This window comes from Oncorhynchus kisutch, linkage group LG27 (assembly GCF_002021735.2).
Source record: "Oncorhynchus kisutch isolate 150728-3 linkage group LG27, Okis_V2, whole genome shotgun sequence".
NCBI lineage: Eukaryota > Metazoa > Chordata > Actinopteri > Salmoniformes > Salmonidae > Oncorhynchus > Oncorhynchus kisutch.
This window is the reverse complement of record NC_034200.2, coordinates 27,732,049-27,748,379: the sequence shown is the minus strand read 5'-3', so window position 1 is coordinate 27,748,379 and position 16,331 is coordinate 27,732,049. Positions and strand designations below refer to the sequence as shown.

General features: G+C 43.1%; 1 protein-coding gene across 2 annotated transcripts in view; it reads left to right on the top strand.

Moving 5' to 3' along the window:
• The window catches only part of LOC109871563 (glypican-5), a 221,102-nt gene that overhangs the window by 100,045 nt on the left and 104,726 nt on the right, over positions 1–16,331 (top strand). For both annotated transcript variants that reach the window (XM_031807062.1, XM_031807061.1), the window contains one exon: positions 2,951–3,073. In XM_031807062.1, coding sequence (XP_031662922.1) covers positions 2,951–3,073 — 123 coding nt within the window. The remainder of the gene's footprint in view (positions 1–2,950; positions 3,074–16,331) is intronic.

Here is a 16,331-nt window from a genome sequence, read left to right as displayed (position 1 = left end):
TGTTTCTATCTCTATCTCTCTGTGTCTATTTCTCTGTTTCTATCTCTCTGTTTCTAATTCTATCGCTCTGTTTCTATCTCTATCTCTCTGTGTCTAACTCTATCTCTCTGTTTCTAACTCTATGTTTTCTGTTTCTATCTCTATCTCTCTGTGTCTAACTCTATCTCTCTGTTTCTAACTCTATGTTTTCTGTTTCGATCTCTATCTCTCTGTGTCTAACTCTATCTCTCTGTTTCTAACTCTATGTTTTCTGTTTCGATCTCTATCTCTCTGTTTCTAACTCTCTGTCTCTCTGTTTTCTAACTCTCGGTTTTCTAACTCTATCTCTCTGTTTTCTGTCTCTATCTCTCTGTTTTCTAACTCTATCTCTCTGTTTCTATCTTTATCTCTCTGTGTCTAGCTCTGTTTTTTAAACTCTATCTCTCTTTTTCTATCTCTCTCTGTTTCTATCTCTATCTCTCTGTTTTTATCTCTACCTCTCTGTTTCTATCTCTATCTCTCTGTTTTTATCTCTATCTCTCTGTTTCTATCTCTCTGTTTCTATCTCTATCTCTCTGTTTCTATCTCTATCTCTCTGTTTTTATCTCTACCTCTCTGTTTTTATCTCTATCTCTCTGTTTTTATCTCTATCTCTCTGTTTTTATCTCTATCTCTCTGTTTCTATCTCTCTCTCTGTTTCTATCTCTCTGTTTTTATCTCTACCTCTCTGTTTCTATCTCTATCTCTCTGTTTCTATCTCTATCTCTCTGTTTTTATCTCTACCTCTCTGTTTCTATCTCTATCTCTCTGTTTTTATCTCTACCTCTCTGTTTTTATCTCTACCTCTCTGTTTTTATCTCTATCTCTCTGTTTTTATCTCTACCTCTCTGTTTTTATCTCTACCTCTCTGTTTCTATCTCTATCTCTCTGTTTTTATCTCTACCTCTCTGTTTCTATCTCTATCTCTCTGTTTTTATCTCTACCTCTCTGTTTTTATCTCTACCTCTGTGTCAAACGCTGTTTTTTAACTCTCTGTTTTATCTATATTGCTCTGTTTTTTTTACTCAATCTCTGTTTTCTACCTCTCTGTTTCTATCTCTGTCTATCTCTCTCTGGTTTCTAACTCTATATCTCTTTCTATCTCTGTCTATCTCTATCTCTGTTTTCTACCTCTCTGTTTCTATCTCTGTCTATCTCTATCTCTGTTTTCTACCTCTCTGTTTCTATCTCTGTCTATCTCTATCTCTGTTTTCTACCTCTCTGTTTCTATCTCAATCTCTGTTTTCTACCTCTCTGTTTCTATCTCTGTCTATCTCTATCTCTGTTTTCTACCTCTCTGTTTCTATCTCTGTCTATCTCTATCTCTGTTTTCTACCTCTCTGTTTCTATCTCTGTCTATCTCTATCTCTGTGTTCTATCTCTCTCTGGTTTCTAACTCTATATCTCTTTCTATCTCTTTCTCTCTGTTTCTAACTCGATCTCTCTGTTTCTATCTCTATCTCTATGGTCTATCAAATCAAATCAAATCAAATGTATTTATATAGCCCTTCGTACATCAGCTGATATCTCAAAGTGCTGTACAGAACCCCAGCCTAAAACCCCAAACAGCAAGCAATACAGGTGTTGAAGCACGGTGGCTAGGAAAAACTCCCTAGAAAGGTCAAAACCTAGGAAGAAACCTAGAGAGGAACCAGGCTATGTGGGGTGGCCAGTCCTCTTCTGGCTGTGCCGGGTGGAGATTATAACAGAACATGGCCAAGATGTTCAAATGTTCATAAATGACCAGCATGGTCAAATAATAATAATCACAGGCAGAAGAGTTGAAACTGGAGCAACAGCACGGCCAGGTGGACTGGGGACAGCAAGGAGTCATCATGCCAGGTAGTCCTTAGGCATGGTCCTAGGGCTCAGGTCCTCTGAGAGAGAGAAAGAAAGATAGAATTAGAGAGAGCATACTTAAATTCACACAGTACACCGGATAAGACAGGAGAAGTACTCCAGATATAACAAACTGACCCTAGCCCCCCAACACATAAACTACTGCAGCATAAATACTGGAGGCTGAGACAGGAGGGGTCAGGAGACACTGTCTCTGTTTTCTATCTCTCTTTTTCTAACTCTTTCTCTAACGTTCTGTCGGTCTCTCTCTCCCTCTCTCTCTCTTTCTCTTTCACTCTCTCTCTCTCTTTCTCACTCTATGACAGCTGATGTTATCATCAGAATTGGATCAGGCTATGATATCTTGCAACAAATGTGTGTGTGTTTCTGTGTTTGTGTGTGTGTGTGTGTGTCTGTCAGTCTGGCGAGTGTCATGTGATTAATAATATGATCTAAACCTTCGTAAGTCCCTGGTAATTTGCCCACCCGCGGCCCACCCCTAACGGGGGGCTCTGATAATGTCATCATGACAGCCAAGACTGATGGGGTCCTATCTCAACATATGACCTCACATGACCCCTGTTATTGGAGTTGGGTGGCAGAACATGTGCCAGATCAGAATGATCCTAATGTTTGACCAGGATGTCACGAAACACTACAGCATCTTTATTGTTATCAGTGATGTGTTTACATGTGTGTCTGTCTGGATATAATTCATATCGTTCCCTGTGGGTTATACACCTGTCATTTTATTAGTGAATGAGTAGCATGACTACATACCATTTGATCTGTTTAGTTTCTATATTTAGAACACAGTCAAAGTGTTTCACTGTTCTTATATCATCTCCAGCTGACAGACACACAGATGTACTGTTGGCAGTGTAGTTGTAGGTTAGCCTTAGCTGTTACACTATGGTGTGTTGAATATCAACACAGCTTCTATGTTTCTTTTAACATACCGTTTATCTGTCTGGGGCCTACCTCTCACCCCTCTTTCCCTCCTCTCTCCCGTCTTTGTCTTCATCTCTCTCCATTCTGTTGCCCTCCGTCCTCCCTGTTCTCTCCATCCTCTCTTTCCATCTCTCCATCCCAGGGAGTTTCTGAGCTACGTCCAGCGCTACAAGTTGTTCTTCGCGGTGCTGCCAGAGATGCTGTGTGAAGGAGAGACGGTGGTGGAGGACTTCACCTGCTGGAGCGGAGACGACGTGGTGGAGAGGTAAGACTGGAGAAGAAGGAGAGCGGGATGGGGGGGGATGAGGGAGAGTAGGGAGTGGAAGGGATGAGGGAGAGAAGGGAGTGGAAGGGATGAGGGGATGAGGGAGAGAAGGGAGTGGAAGGGATGTGGGGATGAGGGAGAGAAGGGAGTGGAAGGGATGAGGGGATGAGGGAGAGTAGGGAGTGGAAGGGATGAGGGAGAGAAGGGAGTGGAAGGGATGAGGGGATGAGGGAGAGTAGGGAGTGGAAGGGATGAGGGAGAGAATGGAGTGGAAGGGATGAGGGAGAGAAGGGAGTGGAAGGGATGAGGGGATGAGGGAGAGAAGGGAGTGGAAGGGATGAGGGGATGAGGGAGAGTAGGGAGTGGAAGGGATGAGGGAGTGGAAGGAATGAGGGTGAGTGGAAGGGGTGCGTAACTGGTGGCAGGGAAGTCAGACGCAGGAGAGCAGAACTAGGTAATAGCCGGAGCAGTGTAATTACAAATAACCAACATAGGTACAAAACCCGAAGCACACCAGTAAACATGTGCACAAGCACTTACAACAAACAATTCCACACAAAGACATGGGGGGGAACAGAGGGTTAAATACACAACAATTAATGAGGGAAATGAAAACCAGGTGTGTAGGAAAACAAGACAAAACAAATGGAAATGAAAAATGGATTGACGATGGCTAGAAGACCGGTGACACCGACTGCCGAACGCCGCCCGAACAAGGAGAGGAAGCGACTTCGGTGGAAGTCATGAAATAGAGAAGGGAGTGGAAGGGATGAGGGGATGAGGTAGAGAGAGAGGAAGTGAAAAAGGGATGACCACTCACAGTTTTGCTGGGTTTCTACTCCATGGCTTTAGAAGCTGATATTCTCTGTCCTACTTATCTACTAGGTCTAGTAGAAGAGAGTGTGTGTGTGTGTGTGTGTGATATTGTGTGAGTTTGTGTGTTTATGTGAGTTTGTGTGTGTGTGTGTGTGTGTGTGATTGAGTGAGTGTGTGTGTGATTGAGTGAGTGTGTGTGTGAGAGAGAGTGTGTGTGTGAGAGAGAGTGTGTGTGTGTGAGAGAGATTGTGATTGAGTGAGTGTGTGAGAGATTGTGTGTGTTGGTGTAATAAGCCTGTGTGTGGTTTTATGAAGCTGTTGTTAATAAGCGAGGCAATGCGGAAGTCATAAGAACCTTCGTTCCCCGTTGGATGAAGGATAGCACTGGCTTGTTTTTTTATGGTGCTGATTTGGGGCGTGGCTCTGGATCCTCCTCACTGTATGTGGCTGTGTGGGATCCACTCATCACCTAGTCATAATGTGTGTGTGTGTGTGTGTGTGTGTGTGTGTGTGTGTGTGTGTGTGTGTGTGTGTGTGTGTGTGTGTTCAGGCACCACAGAGTTTAGGCAGGTCACAGAGTAATTCTGATCTGTAACTTATTCCCTCTCTGGAAGGGCTTCATAAGCGCTTCTAGAATGCTCTCTTCCCTCAGCAATTATGACAACACTGGGGCCTGCGGTGGCCCCTGCCTGGCTCCAGTTACCATAGCTACCCCAAATCTTGGCAGGACATTGTTTAGTTTGACTGTTAGAGGAGTGAAGAAAGAAATAAAAGATGGAGAGAAATCTTCAATTCCCAACAGAGTAATTGTTAAAGTAATTTAAAGTAATTGTAAGTAATTGTTAAAGTAATTGTAAGTAATTGTTTGTCAGATATTCTGGCCTTCGTTCACCACCCTGGATTATGCTTTATGTTACATTGAGGTTTACATATGTAATATACTGTACATGTCAGACACATGACATGACGCCTATGACCAGTGACCTCATTTCTTTCCGGTACTGAGCAAATTTCAGGTCTGCTGAACGCAAAGGTTAACATTGTGAAAATTATGTGCAACTTCAAGCGTGTGTTTACTGTGAACACTGAGGCTGTACACACTTTAAGTTACAGTTTCAGAGAGTGGTAAAGTAGGCTACCGTGGCTATTTGATCATAATGTATGGCTACCAGAGTGGCCTACCATCAAACACATTAGACAAAATGTATCTCATAAAATGTTAACATGGAAATAGGTGTTCTATCATTCAGCCTACAGTAGCAGCCAACGTGTGGTGTTCAATATAGGCCTACATTCCATGAGACTTTTGAAGAAAAAAAAACTGACATTAGCCGGTTTATCCCCTCCTTCAGACAAGGAGGTGACTGAACAAGTTGTTGTGTTGTTTGATGCAAGAAACCACTTTACAAAATAAAATGCATTATTATTCCCATACCATTATTACAGAGAATCAGCCCAATTATGCTACCCTGTGCCTATTGGTGATGTAGCTTCTTCAACCTGTTTTAAAATACAATACAAAAAAACTGTATAACTGACTCGCTTTTCAAAGATGGCTAGAAGTGTACATGTATTGTGCTCTTGTAAGAAGCAACCACTCACCCGCTGCTGACTAGAAATGATCTCTAACTGGGCTAATAACTCACTAACTAATAAATAATATGAACAAATGTGCACAAGTGGCTACATGCAGCTCTCACTTTGATCTCAAAACAAGCTTATCTACTTAGGACCGCTCATGCTGTAAACACAGTCCAGTTCAATGTTAATAGCACAAATCCATATATGGCAATGGTCTATTTGCATATAGGCCTACTACAGCACTGATTGGTTATGCCATACCAGTCTGTGTAGAGTATGGGCTGAGTCGTGCGTCATTGCGTCAAAGCAATAGAATTGTACTCCGATGCGTTCTGCCTACAACAAAATCTTGCATACTAAGTCTTGCAGAGTTAATTTTGTTTGTTTGTGTGTGTGTGTGTGTGTGTGTGTGAGAGAGAAAGAGAGAGAGAGAAACAGAAAGAGAGTCTTTGTGAGACTACAGACTTATCCGTTGGTTCAGTGAGCCACTATATTTATTGTGAAATGAAGAGTGCACTGTTATCCAACCACTGCACAGTCAGGAACCTCTCATATTGTTACTTACGTGCGTGTGTGTTTTTGTGTTAGTGTGTGTGTATGGGTCCATTTACAAGTGTGTGTGTTTGGGTGTGTGAGAGAGAGAGAGAGGGGACAGTGCATGAAAGGGGGTTGCCCCAGGTGGCACTGTGCCCCTCTCTCGCTCCTGTGGTCCTGGTTGGAGTCGCTGTATGGAGGTAGGTGTGGGCAGGGGGGCCTTGGCAGGATAAAGGCTCATTGTGGGGAGAGAGGAGTGGGGCACAGCACAGCCGTGGGGACCCCCAAAGCCTGGAGGGTAGAAACAAAGACCCTCCTATGAGGTTGTATGGGAAAGACTGGAGCCCTGAGGCCCTGTAGTCACTGTAAACCTGCTAACCTGTTAACCTGCACCCACTCTGCCTGGGAATGAGGAGAGAGGAGAGGAGAGGAGAGGAGAGGAGAGGAGAGGAGAGGAGAGGAGAGGAGAGGAGAGGAGAGGAGAGGAGAGGAGAGGAGAGGAGAGGAGAGGAGAGGAGAGGAGATGGTAGGGGAGAGGAGAAGAGGAGACCATAGTTGAGAAAAGAGAAGAGGAGGGTGTTACATGTCGGAATGTTACGGTGTCCCAGTAGTATAATTCTTGGTATGTGGTGTTACAGTGAAAAGGAGAGGAAAACAGAGGCTCTGTGGGTATGCTGGACCGCGCTTCCCAGAAAGCAGCTGGGAAATAACACACACTGTCTCATGTCACTCTAATTTCTACATATGTTACGTAACAGCTGGACCACAGTATCTAAACACACCTGCACATACACACGCACACAGAAATACACATTACTACTTTAAACACACGTCTGTGTGCACACAAACACACACACAGCAGGAACACTTCAAAGCACATGAAAGGTATTGGGGATAGCCAAGTAGCCAAGAAGCCAAGTAGCCAAGAAGCCAAGTAGCCAAGAAGCCAAGTAGCCAAGAAGCCAAGTAGCCAAGCAGCCAAGAAGCCAAGTAGGTAAGAAGTTAAGTAGCCAAAAAACCAAGTAGCCAAGCGGTCAAAATGTTGATTGGATAGCTTGTTATGGGAAGATATTGGAGATTTGTACACCTACACTACATTGTTTCTGCACTACATGCATGCCTGGCGTGTGTGTGCATGTGTGTGTACCGGCGTGGGTGGTGTGTTTGTGTGTGTCGTAAACAGTATGGACAGCTAGACGTGAGAGGTGTGATATCTCAGAGCTGATTCTTGAGCCATGCATTCCTCTATGGATGAGAACAATATAGGTCTGTAGTGCTACTGAGTGCCTCATATGACAATCCATTTGTTTATCGTTCTGACATCTGGAATCCATTGTGGGGAGAGGCAAGAAGGGGAGGGCTGCACTCTGTACTGGGCAAAGGCCTAACCCCTATTTGTCTAATTCACTCTATCACTCTCCTGCTCCCTCTTTCTCGCTCTCTTTCTCTCACTCTCTCTTTCTCTCTCTCTTCCTCTCTCTCACTCTCTCTCTTTTTCTCTCTCTCGGGGATTGACGACTCGGATTGACAGTGAGATATATCAGGGGGGACCTCGCCAGAGTGTGAGTGGCTGATGCTTGCATCGTGGCAGTGGAGTTCTCTACATACCAGCACTCACCAGAAACCTGTTCTGAGACCAGCTGCCATGTCTGTCTATCCACACAGAGACACAGTCTGGCTGTCTGCAGTGTGTGATTTTTGGAGCTGCCTCATAGTGAAGTCTCTCCTCCCCCTTCATCTCTTTTTCCTCCACCTCTCACCTCCTTTCTCCTCCCCATGCTTTTACCTCTCCCTCCCTCTCCCCATGTGTGGTTGTGTTACCTCACTACCTTAAGATGAATGCACTGTCAGTCACTCTGGATAAGAGAGTCTGCTAAATGATTAATGTACATGTAAATGTCGTATCTTCTCCTCTGTGACCTACACTGCTCACTGACAACACTCTGTCTCTGGGACCCCCACTCTGACCTACACTGCTCACTGACAACACTCTCTCTCTGGGACCCCACTGTGACCTACACTGCTCATTGACAACACTCCCTCTCTGGGACCCCATTGTGGCCTACACTGCTCACTGACAACACTCTCTCTCTGGGACCCCACTCTGACCTACACTGCTCACTGACAACACTCTCTCTCTGGGACCCCACTGTGGCCTACACTGCTCACTGTCAACACTCTCTCTCTGGGACCCCACTGTGGCCTACACTGCTTACTGATAACACTCTCTCTCTGGGACCCTACTGTGACCTACACTTCTCACTGACAACACTCTCTCTCTGGGTCCCCACTGTGGCCTACACTGCTCACTGACAACACTCTCTCTCTGGGACCCCACTGTGACCTACACTGTGCACTGACAACACTCTCTCTCTCTCTCTGCGTGTGTGTGTGCGCGGGTGTATCAGGTCAGCAGAGTGCACTGTCGTGGCTGTGGGCGAAAGAGAGTGAATGTATGCACAGAGTATGTACGTTTGTGTGTGTGTGTGTGTGTGTGTGTGTGTGTTTATACACAGTACATGCACATGTGTGTATGGGGAGGTTTATGTGTTAATAATTGGGTGAGTGCATGTGTTATTTTGGTTTTGCGTGCAGTTTTGATGTTTTGTTTGTGCGTCTCCAGAGTGTTTATGTGTGTTTGTCAGTCTGCAAGTTTGACTAAGTTCAGTATGTGTGTATAGACAAGAATGTCTCACCCCATGTTCAAGAAAGGCCCTTTTCCCTTTATTGAGATTACAACCTCTCACTTTTGGTAATTTGAAAATGAAATAATCTCCAAAATATCGCTATTTTAAAACAAGCCATAGAAAGTTGGATGCAATTTCAGTTTAATCCACCAGAAAAGACAGAACAAATAATACAACAAATATTGTGTGTCACGCCTGCTCTCTCTCCCCTCGGCTGCCCTGCATTACACACTCCTGCCACCATCATTACGCACACCTGCCTTCCCCCGTCACGCGCATCAGTGAATATTGGACTCACCTGGACTCAATCACCTGTTTATACCTCCCCTGTATGTGTCAGTTCCCTGCTCTGCTCTCCGCTGCTGCAGTGACTGTCGTCTGTCTTTGTTTCCCAGTTCTGACGCTGTTCCTGTCCTGTTGCCTGTTCGTTCCATATTAAATGTCAACTCCCCGTACCTGCTTCTCTTCTGCAGCATTGTTCCTTACAATTGTGGTTAAACCCAAATATACTAATTGATTAAAAAAAGGTATAATCTTTGTAAATTATATCATAAAAAGGAGTGGTGAAGTTATGTCACACATGAAGCTAACTAAATATATGGAAATGTCTGCTCTACTCAAAATTACAACCAACTAATTGCAGCATGACCGCAAACATGGAAGAGGCAAGTGGAACGGGGAGAAAGTAAGGAACTTGACTGTCGGCTCTGCATTAAAGAACAAAATTGGTTAAAGAAAATGTTGAGAAATAAAAAAGTATAGCAGTTTCATTTAAGGACCAAAAGATTGACAGCCGTGCCATATAGATTGCAAAATAGTTGGGAAGAGATTTTCGGGACCTTTTCCATGGCACATGGTTTATGAACTGGGACGCAAAACAACGCCGGATTCAAACTTTGAATTTTCCAATTGAAATTATAAAAAAAGAATATTGCAACCAATAACATATTTATATATATATATATATATATATATATATATATATATATGAGCTTGTTCATTCCTGGTAATAAATGTACAAAAGTTACATTTAAATCCGAACTGGTTCTCTACAACCTTCCCCGCTCTGCAGATTTTGCTGTGTCCATAAAATGTATATCGTATGTATAAGCTGGAAGTAGAAGCGGAAGGGGTGGTAGGGTTGGTGGAAAATAACAAAGGAAAATATGTTTTAATAAGTTATGGACGATGGTCCTCCTATCTCCACAGAGGAAATCTAGAGCTTTGTCAGAGTGACCATTGGGTCTTTGGTCACCTCCCTGACCAAGGCCCTTCTCCCCCAATTGCTCAGTTTGGCGGAGCGGCCAGCTCCAGGAAGAGTCTTCGTGGTTCCAAACTTCTTCCATTTAAGAATGATGGAGGCCACTGTGTTCTTGGGGACCGTCAATGCTGCAGACATTTTTTGGTACCCTTCCCCACCAGATCGATGCCTCGACAGAATCCTGTCTCAGAGCTCCACGGACAATTCCTTCGACCTCATGGCTTGGTTTTTCCACTGACATGCACTGTCAACTGTGGGACCTTATATAGACAGGTGTGTGTGCCTTTCCAAATCATGTCCAATCAATTGAATTTACCACAGGTGGACTATAATCAAGTTGTAGAAACATCAAGGATGATCAATGGAGACATGATGCACCTGAGCCAAAGGGTCTGAATAGTTATGTAAATAATGTATTTATGTTTTTTATTTTTAATACATTTGCCACAAATGTTTTGCTTTGTTATTATGGGGCGTTGTGTGTAGATTGCTGAGGATTTATTTTTAAAATCAATTTTAAAATAAGGCTGTAACAAACTGTGGAAACAGTCAAAAGTGTGGACACACCTACTCATTGCAGGGTTTTTCTTTATTTTTTACTATTTTCTACATTGTAGAATAATAGTGAAGACATCAAAACTATGAAATAACACATGGAATCACATAGTAACCAAAAAAAAAAGAAGAGATTTGAGATTCTTCAAAGTAGACACCCTTTGGCTTGTTGACAGCTTTGCACACTTTTGGCATTCTCTCAACCAGCTTCTTGAGGTAGTTACCTGGAATGCATTTCAATTAACAGGTGTGCCTTGTTGAAAGTTCATTTGTGCGTTTTAGCCAATCAATTGTGTTGTAACAAGGTAATGTCACAGTTTGTGTTTTTTGATTGTTGTTTCCTTAGGTTACCGCTGGAGGGCACCCTTACCCTGTTTTCTAGTTTCCCTGATCATTACTTACTTAGGTTACCGCTGGAGGGCACCCTTACCCTGTTTTCTAGTTTCCCTGATCATTACTTAAGTTACCGCTGGAGGGCACCCTTACCCTGTTTTCTAGTTTCCCTGATCATTACTTACTTAGGTTACCGCTGGAGGGCACCCTTACCCTGTTTTCTAGTTTCCCTGATCATTACTTACTTAGGTTACCGCTGGAGGGCACCCTTACCCTGTTTTCTAGTTTCCCTGATCATTACTTACTTAGGTTACCGCTGGAGGGCACCCTTACCCTGTTTTCTAGTTTCCCTGATCATTACTTACTTAAGTTACCGCTGGAGGGCACCCTTACCCTGTTTTCTGGTTTCCAGGTTACCCTGATTATTTCTTATTGGATTCACCTGTGTTTAATGACCTTTCTCTGTTCACCTGGTTGTCATTTAGGTTCCTCAGTTGGCCTGTATCCTTGCTTCGTTCTCACATTTATTTAGTGTGGTTGCCTTGTTTCTGTTTAGAAGTTCTGGATGAACCCTTACCTCTGCTTGCTGTGTTTCTCTGCACATAGGTTCGAGTTCCTACTAGAATTATTGTAACAGGTAGGGGTAGTATACAGAAGATTTCCCTATTTGGTAAAAGACCAAGTCCATATTATGGCAAGAACAGCTCAAATAAGCATAGAGAAACAACAGTCCATCATTACTTTAAGATATGAAGGTCAGTCAATAAGGAACATTTCAAGAACTTTCAAAGTTTCTTCAAGTGCAGTCGCAGAAACTATGAAGCGCAATGATGAAACTGGCTCTCATGAGGACCGCCACAGGAACGGAAGACCCAGAGTTTCCTCTGCTGCAAAGGATACTTTCATTAGAGTTAACTGCACTTCAGATTGCAGCCAAAATAAATGCTTCACAGAGTTCAAGTAACAGACACATCTCAACATCAACTGTTCAGAGGAGACTGCATGAGTCAGGACTTCATGGTCGAATTGCTGCATAGAAACCACTACTAAATGACACCAATAATAAGAAGAGACTTTCTTGGGACAAGAAACATGAGCAATGGACATTAGAATGGTGGAAATCTGTCCTTTGGTCTGATGAGTCCAAGTTTGAGATTTTTGGTTCCAACCACTGTGTCTTTGTGAAACGCAAAGTAGGTGAACGGATGATCTCCGCATGTGTGGTTACAACTGTGAAGCATGGAGGAAGAGGTGTGATGGTGTGGTGGTGCTTTGCTGGTGACACTATTGGTGATTTATTTAGAATTTAAGGCACACTTAACCAGCATGGCTACCACAGAATTCTGCAGCGATACGCCATCCCATCTGGTTTGGGCTTAGTGGGACTATCATTTGTTTTTCAACAGGACAATGACCCAACACACCTCCAGACTGTGCAAGGGCTATTTGACCAAGAAGGAAAGTGGAGTGCTGCATCAGATGACCTGGCCTCCACAATCACCTAACCTCAATCCATCATTCTCATTCACCCCTTTAGATTTGTGTGTATTAGGTAGTTGTTGGGGAATTGTTAGATTACTTGTTAGATATTACTGCACTGTCAGAACTAGAAGCACAAGCATTTTGCTACACTTGCATTAACATCTGCTAACCATGTGTATGTGATCAATAAAATTGGATTTGAATTCAGATGTTTTGGGATATGTTGGACCACAGAGTGAAGGAAAAGCAGCCAACAAGTGCTAAGCATATGTGGGAACTCCTTCAAGACTGTCGGAAAATAATTCCAGGTGAAGCTGGTTGAGAGAATGCCAAGAGTGTGCAAAGCTGTCATCAAGGCAAAGGATGGCTACTTTAAAGAATCTCAAATAACAAATATAAATATACACTTTTTTGGTTACTACATGACTCCATATGTGTTATTTCATAGTTTAGATGTCTTCACTATTATTCTACAATGAAGAAAATAGTAAAAATAAAGAAAAACCCTTGAATGAGTAGGTGTGTCCAAACTATTGACTGGTACTGTATATATACAGTATTTACAAAAAACATATGGGGGATTGGAAATGATGTAGACAATTACATTAATGGAAGAAGCTACAATCTACAGTATCTACAATATTAAAGCTGATCAACCCCCCCAAAAATAAACTAATATATATTCAGCAAGCTTGTATAATGTCATGACTTGTAATCTCCCTATATATAACTTGTGTTTTTGCATTCATTTGAGCAGTATGCAAAGAAAGTTGGATGTGCTCAGGAAATGCAATAAACGGTATTTAATGGACCATCAATTATATATTACTAGAATGGTTTACATTGGACTGACATGCATTGACAATGTTTCACAATGTTCTCATTGACAAGGCTTTAAACTAGTGCGGAGTGGAGAGAGGGTGGGAGGGAATAACAGAGGGAGGGAGTGAGAGATGGATGGATGGAGGGGTAAAGAGAGGAAGAGAGAGAGTCAGGGAGGGAAGGATAGGGGGGGGGGGAGCTGTTGGGATGGGTAGAAAATAGATGAAGGGAGAGAGATGTAAGGAAGGAGAAGAAGGGATGGAGGAATGAGAGAGATGTATGGATGGAGGGAGAAATAGAGGGGTGGACAGAGGGAGGGGGGAGTTTGTAACAGTAGCTATACTGGAGGGCTGGCTGTGTCTTTGTGTCTTTGTGGTTTCATTTCCTCTATGAAGTTGTTTGAAAAGCCTCTCTTTGAGACCGCCGACTCCAAGCTGCCAGCATGCCCGGGGTGCCAGCCAATGCCATTGTGTGTGAGTGTGTGTGTGTGTGTGTACATGCGTGTGCGAGTCTGTGTGTGTGCATGGCATGCACACAAAGTGATTGTGTGTGTGTGCATGCGTGCGCATGTGATGTGTGTTTGATCGTGTTTGTGTTTGTGTGTGTGTGTGTGTCTGTGTATATATGTGTGTGTGTGTGTGTGTCTGTGTATATGTGTGTGTCTGTGTATATGTGTGTGTGTCTGTGTATATGTGTGTCTGTGTATATGTGTGTGTGTGTGTGTATATGTGTGTGTGTGTCTGTGTATATGTGTGTGTGTGTGTGTATGTGTGTGTGTGTGTCTGTGTATATGTGTGTGTATGTCTGTGTGTGTGTGTGTCTGTGTATATGTGTGTGTCTGTGTATATGTGTGTGTGTGTGTCTGTGTGTATGTGTGTGTGTATATGTGTGTGTCTGTGTGTGTGTGTATGTGTATATGTGTGTGTGTGTGTCTGTGTATATGTGTGTGTATGTGTCTGTGTATATGTATGTGTGTGTGTGTGTGTATATGTGTGTGTGTGTGTGTATGTGTGTGTGTGTGTCTGTGTGTATGTGTGTGTGTATGTGTCTGTGTGTCTGTGTATATGTGTGTGTGCACGCATTTCACTCTTTGTGCTATCATCTTTGACTCCCGATACACATTTTGGCTACTGGAGACTGGAGTGGGGATAAACCCCCAAATATGGCCCTTTAATAATGCATCTGAATATGATGGGACACAAAAGGACAGAAGGAAACAAAAAACGACATATGCTGTGTTAAAACAAAACACAAATGTGCACGCATGCAAATCAAATCAATTTATTGGTCGCGTACAAATATTTTGCAGATGTTATCTCAGGTGTTGGGAAATGCTGGTGTTTCTAGCTACAACAGTGCAGTAATACCTAACAATACAAAACAATACACTCAAATCCCCAAAATGTAAAGAAATATTAGAACGAGCAATGTAAGAGTACCGGGTGGTAGTCGGCTAGTAACAGTAACTAAAGTTAAGGACCGGCTGGCTAGTGGTAACTATTTAACAGCCTGATGACCTGGAGATAGAAGCTGGTTTCAGTGTTGTGGTCCCATATTTGATGCACACCTACTGTCTCCGCCTTTTTATATGGTAGCTGGTGAACAGGCCGTAGCTCGGGTGGCTGTTCACTGTTCCTAGCTCCCAAACACACACACACACACAAAGATGATAGTCTGCACAGATGAAAGCCACTTAGCTTTGGATCAGTTTTTATCTGAAGAACTGAAGATGCTCCAGTGAAATGAAGCACTGGTTGTTATACTTTACAGTCCGGAGTGTTTGATCTCAATCTAGTGTGTGTGTGTGTATGTGTGTGTGTGTGTCTGTGTGTATGTGTGTGTGTATGTGTCTGTGTGTCTGTGTATATGTGTGTGTGCACGCATTTCACTCTTTGTGCTATCATCTTTGACTCCCGATACACATTTTGGCTACTGGAGACTGGAGTGGGGATAAACCCCCAAATATGGCCCTTTAATAATGCATCTAAATATGATGGGACACAAAAGGACAGAAGGAAACAAAAAACGACATATGCTGTGTTAAAACAAAACACAAATGTGCACGCATGCAAATCAAATCAATTTATTGGTCGCGTACAAATATTTTGCAGATGTTATCTCAGGTGTTGGGAAATGCTGGTGTTTCTAGCTACAACAGTGCAGTAATACCTAACAATACAAAACAATACACTCAAATCCCCAAAATGTAAAGAAATATTAGAACGAGCAATGTAAGAGTACCGGGTGGTAGTCGGCTAGTAACAGTAACTAAAGTTAAGGACCGGCTGGCTAGTGGTAACTATTTAACAGCCTGATGACCTGGAGATAGAAGCTGGTTTCAGTGTTGTGGTCCCATATTTGATGCACACCTACTGTCTCCGCCTTTTTATATGGTAGCTGGTGAACAGGCCGTAGCTCGGGTGGCTGTTCACTGTTCCTAGCTCCCAAACACACACACACACACACACAAAGATGATAGTCTGCACAGATGAAAGCCACTTAGCTTTGGATCAGTTTTTATCTGAAGAACTGAAGATGCTCCAGTGAAATGAAGCACTGGTTGTTATACTTTACAGTCCGGAGTGTTTGATCTCAATCTAGTGTGTGTGTGTGTATGGATGTGTGTGTGTGTGTGTGTGTGTGGTTCACTAGCAAAGACAATGAAACAGGGATTGTAATGATTTACTCCTGAATCCATAGGTGGTTTTGTGGGTGGGGGACAGACCTGGGTCAAATACATGTTAAATACTTTCAAATACTTGAGCTAATGCGCTTGGTTTAGGTTGCCCGGTACAATGGAGCCACAGGAATGTCCCCAAAGTGCAAATTCCAAGCTAAATCAAGCGCATCTCAGAGACAAGTATTGTATTTATTACGTGGGTTATTTGGCCAAGGTCTTGTGGGGTATATAATTCTTTGACATGGCCCATTATACATTCACGATTACACATCATCGGGTTAGGGCCAGGAATGTTTCTGGATCAGAGCTCCCTATGTCTCATCACGATTTAGAAACCAATGATGAGACTCACTGGTCTAGTTCCAGGGTTAGGCAGACTGGTCTGTTCAAACAGGCCCAGTCAGGGCGGCCTAACCCTGCGGTGAGAGGGTTGGAACTGGGTCTAGAACTGGGCTTGAGCTCATCTTTAACATATAACAAAATACATGACTCAAAATACATGATGAT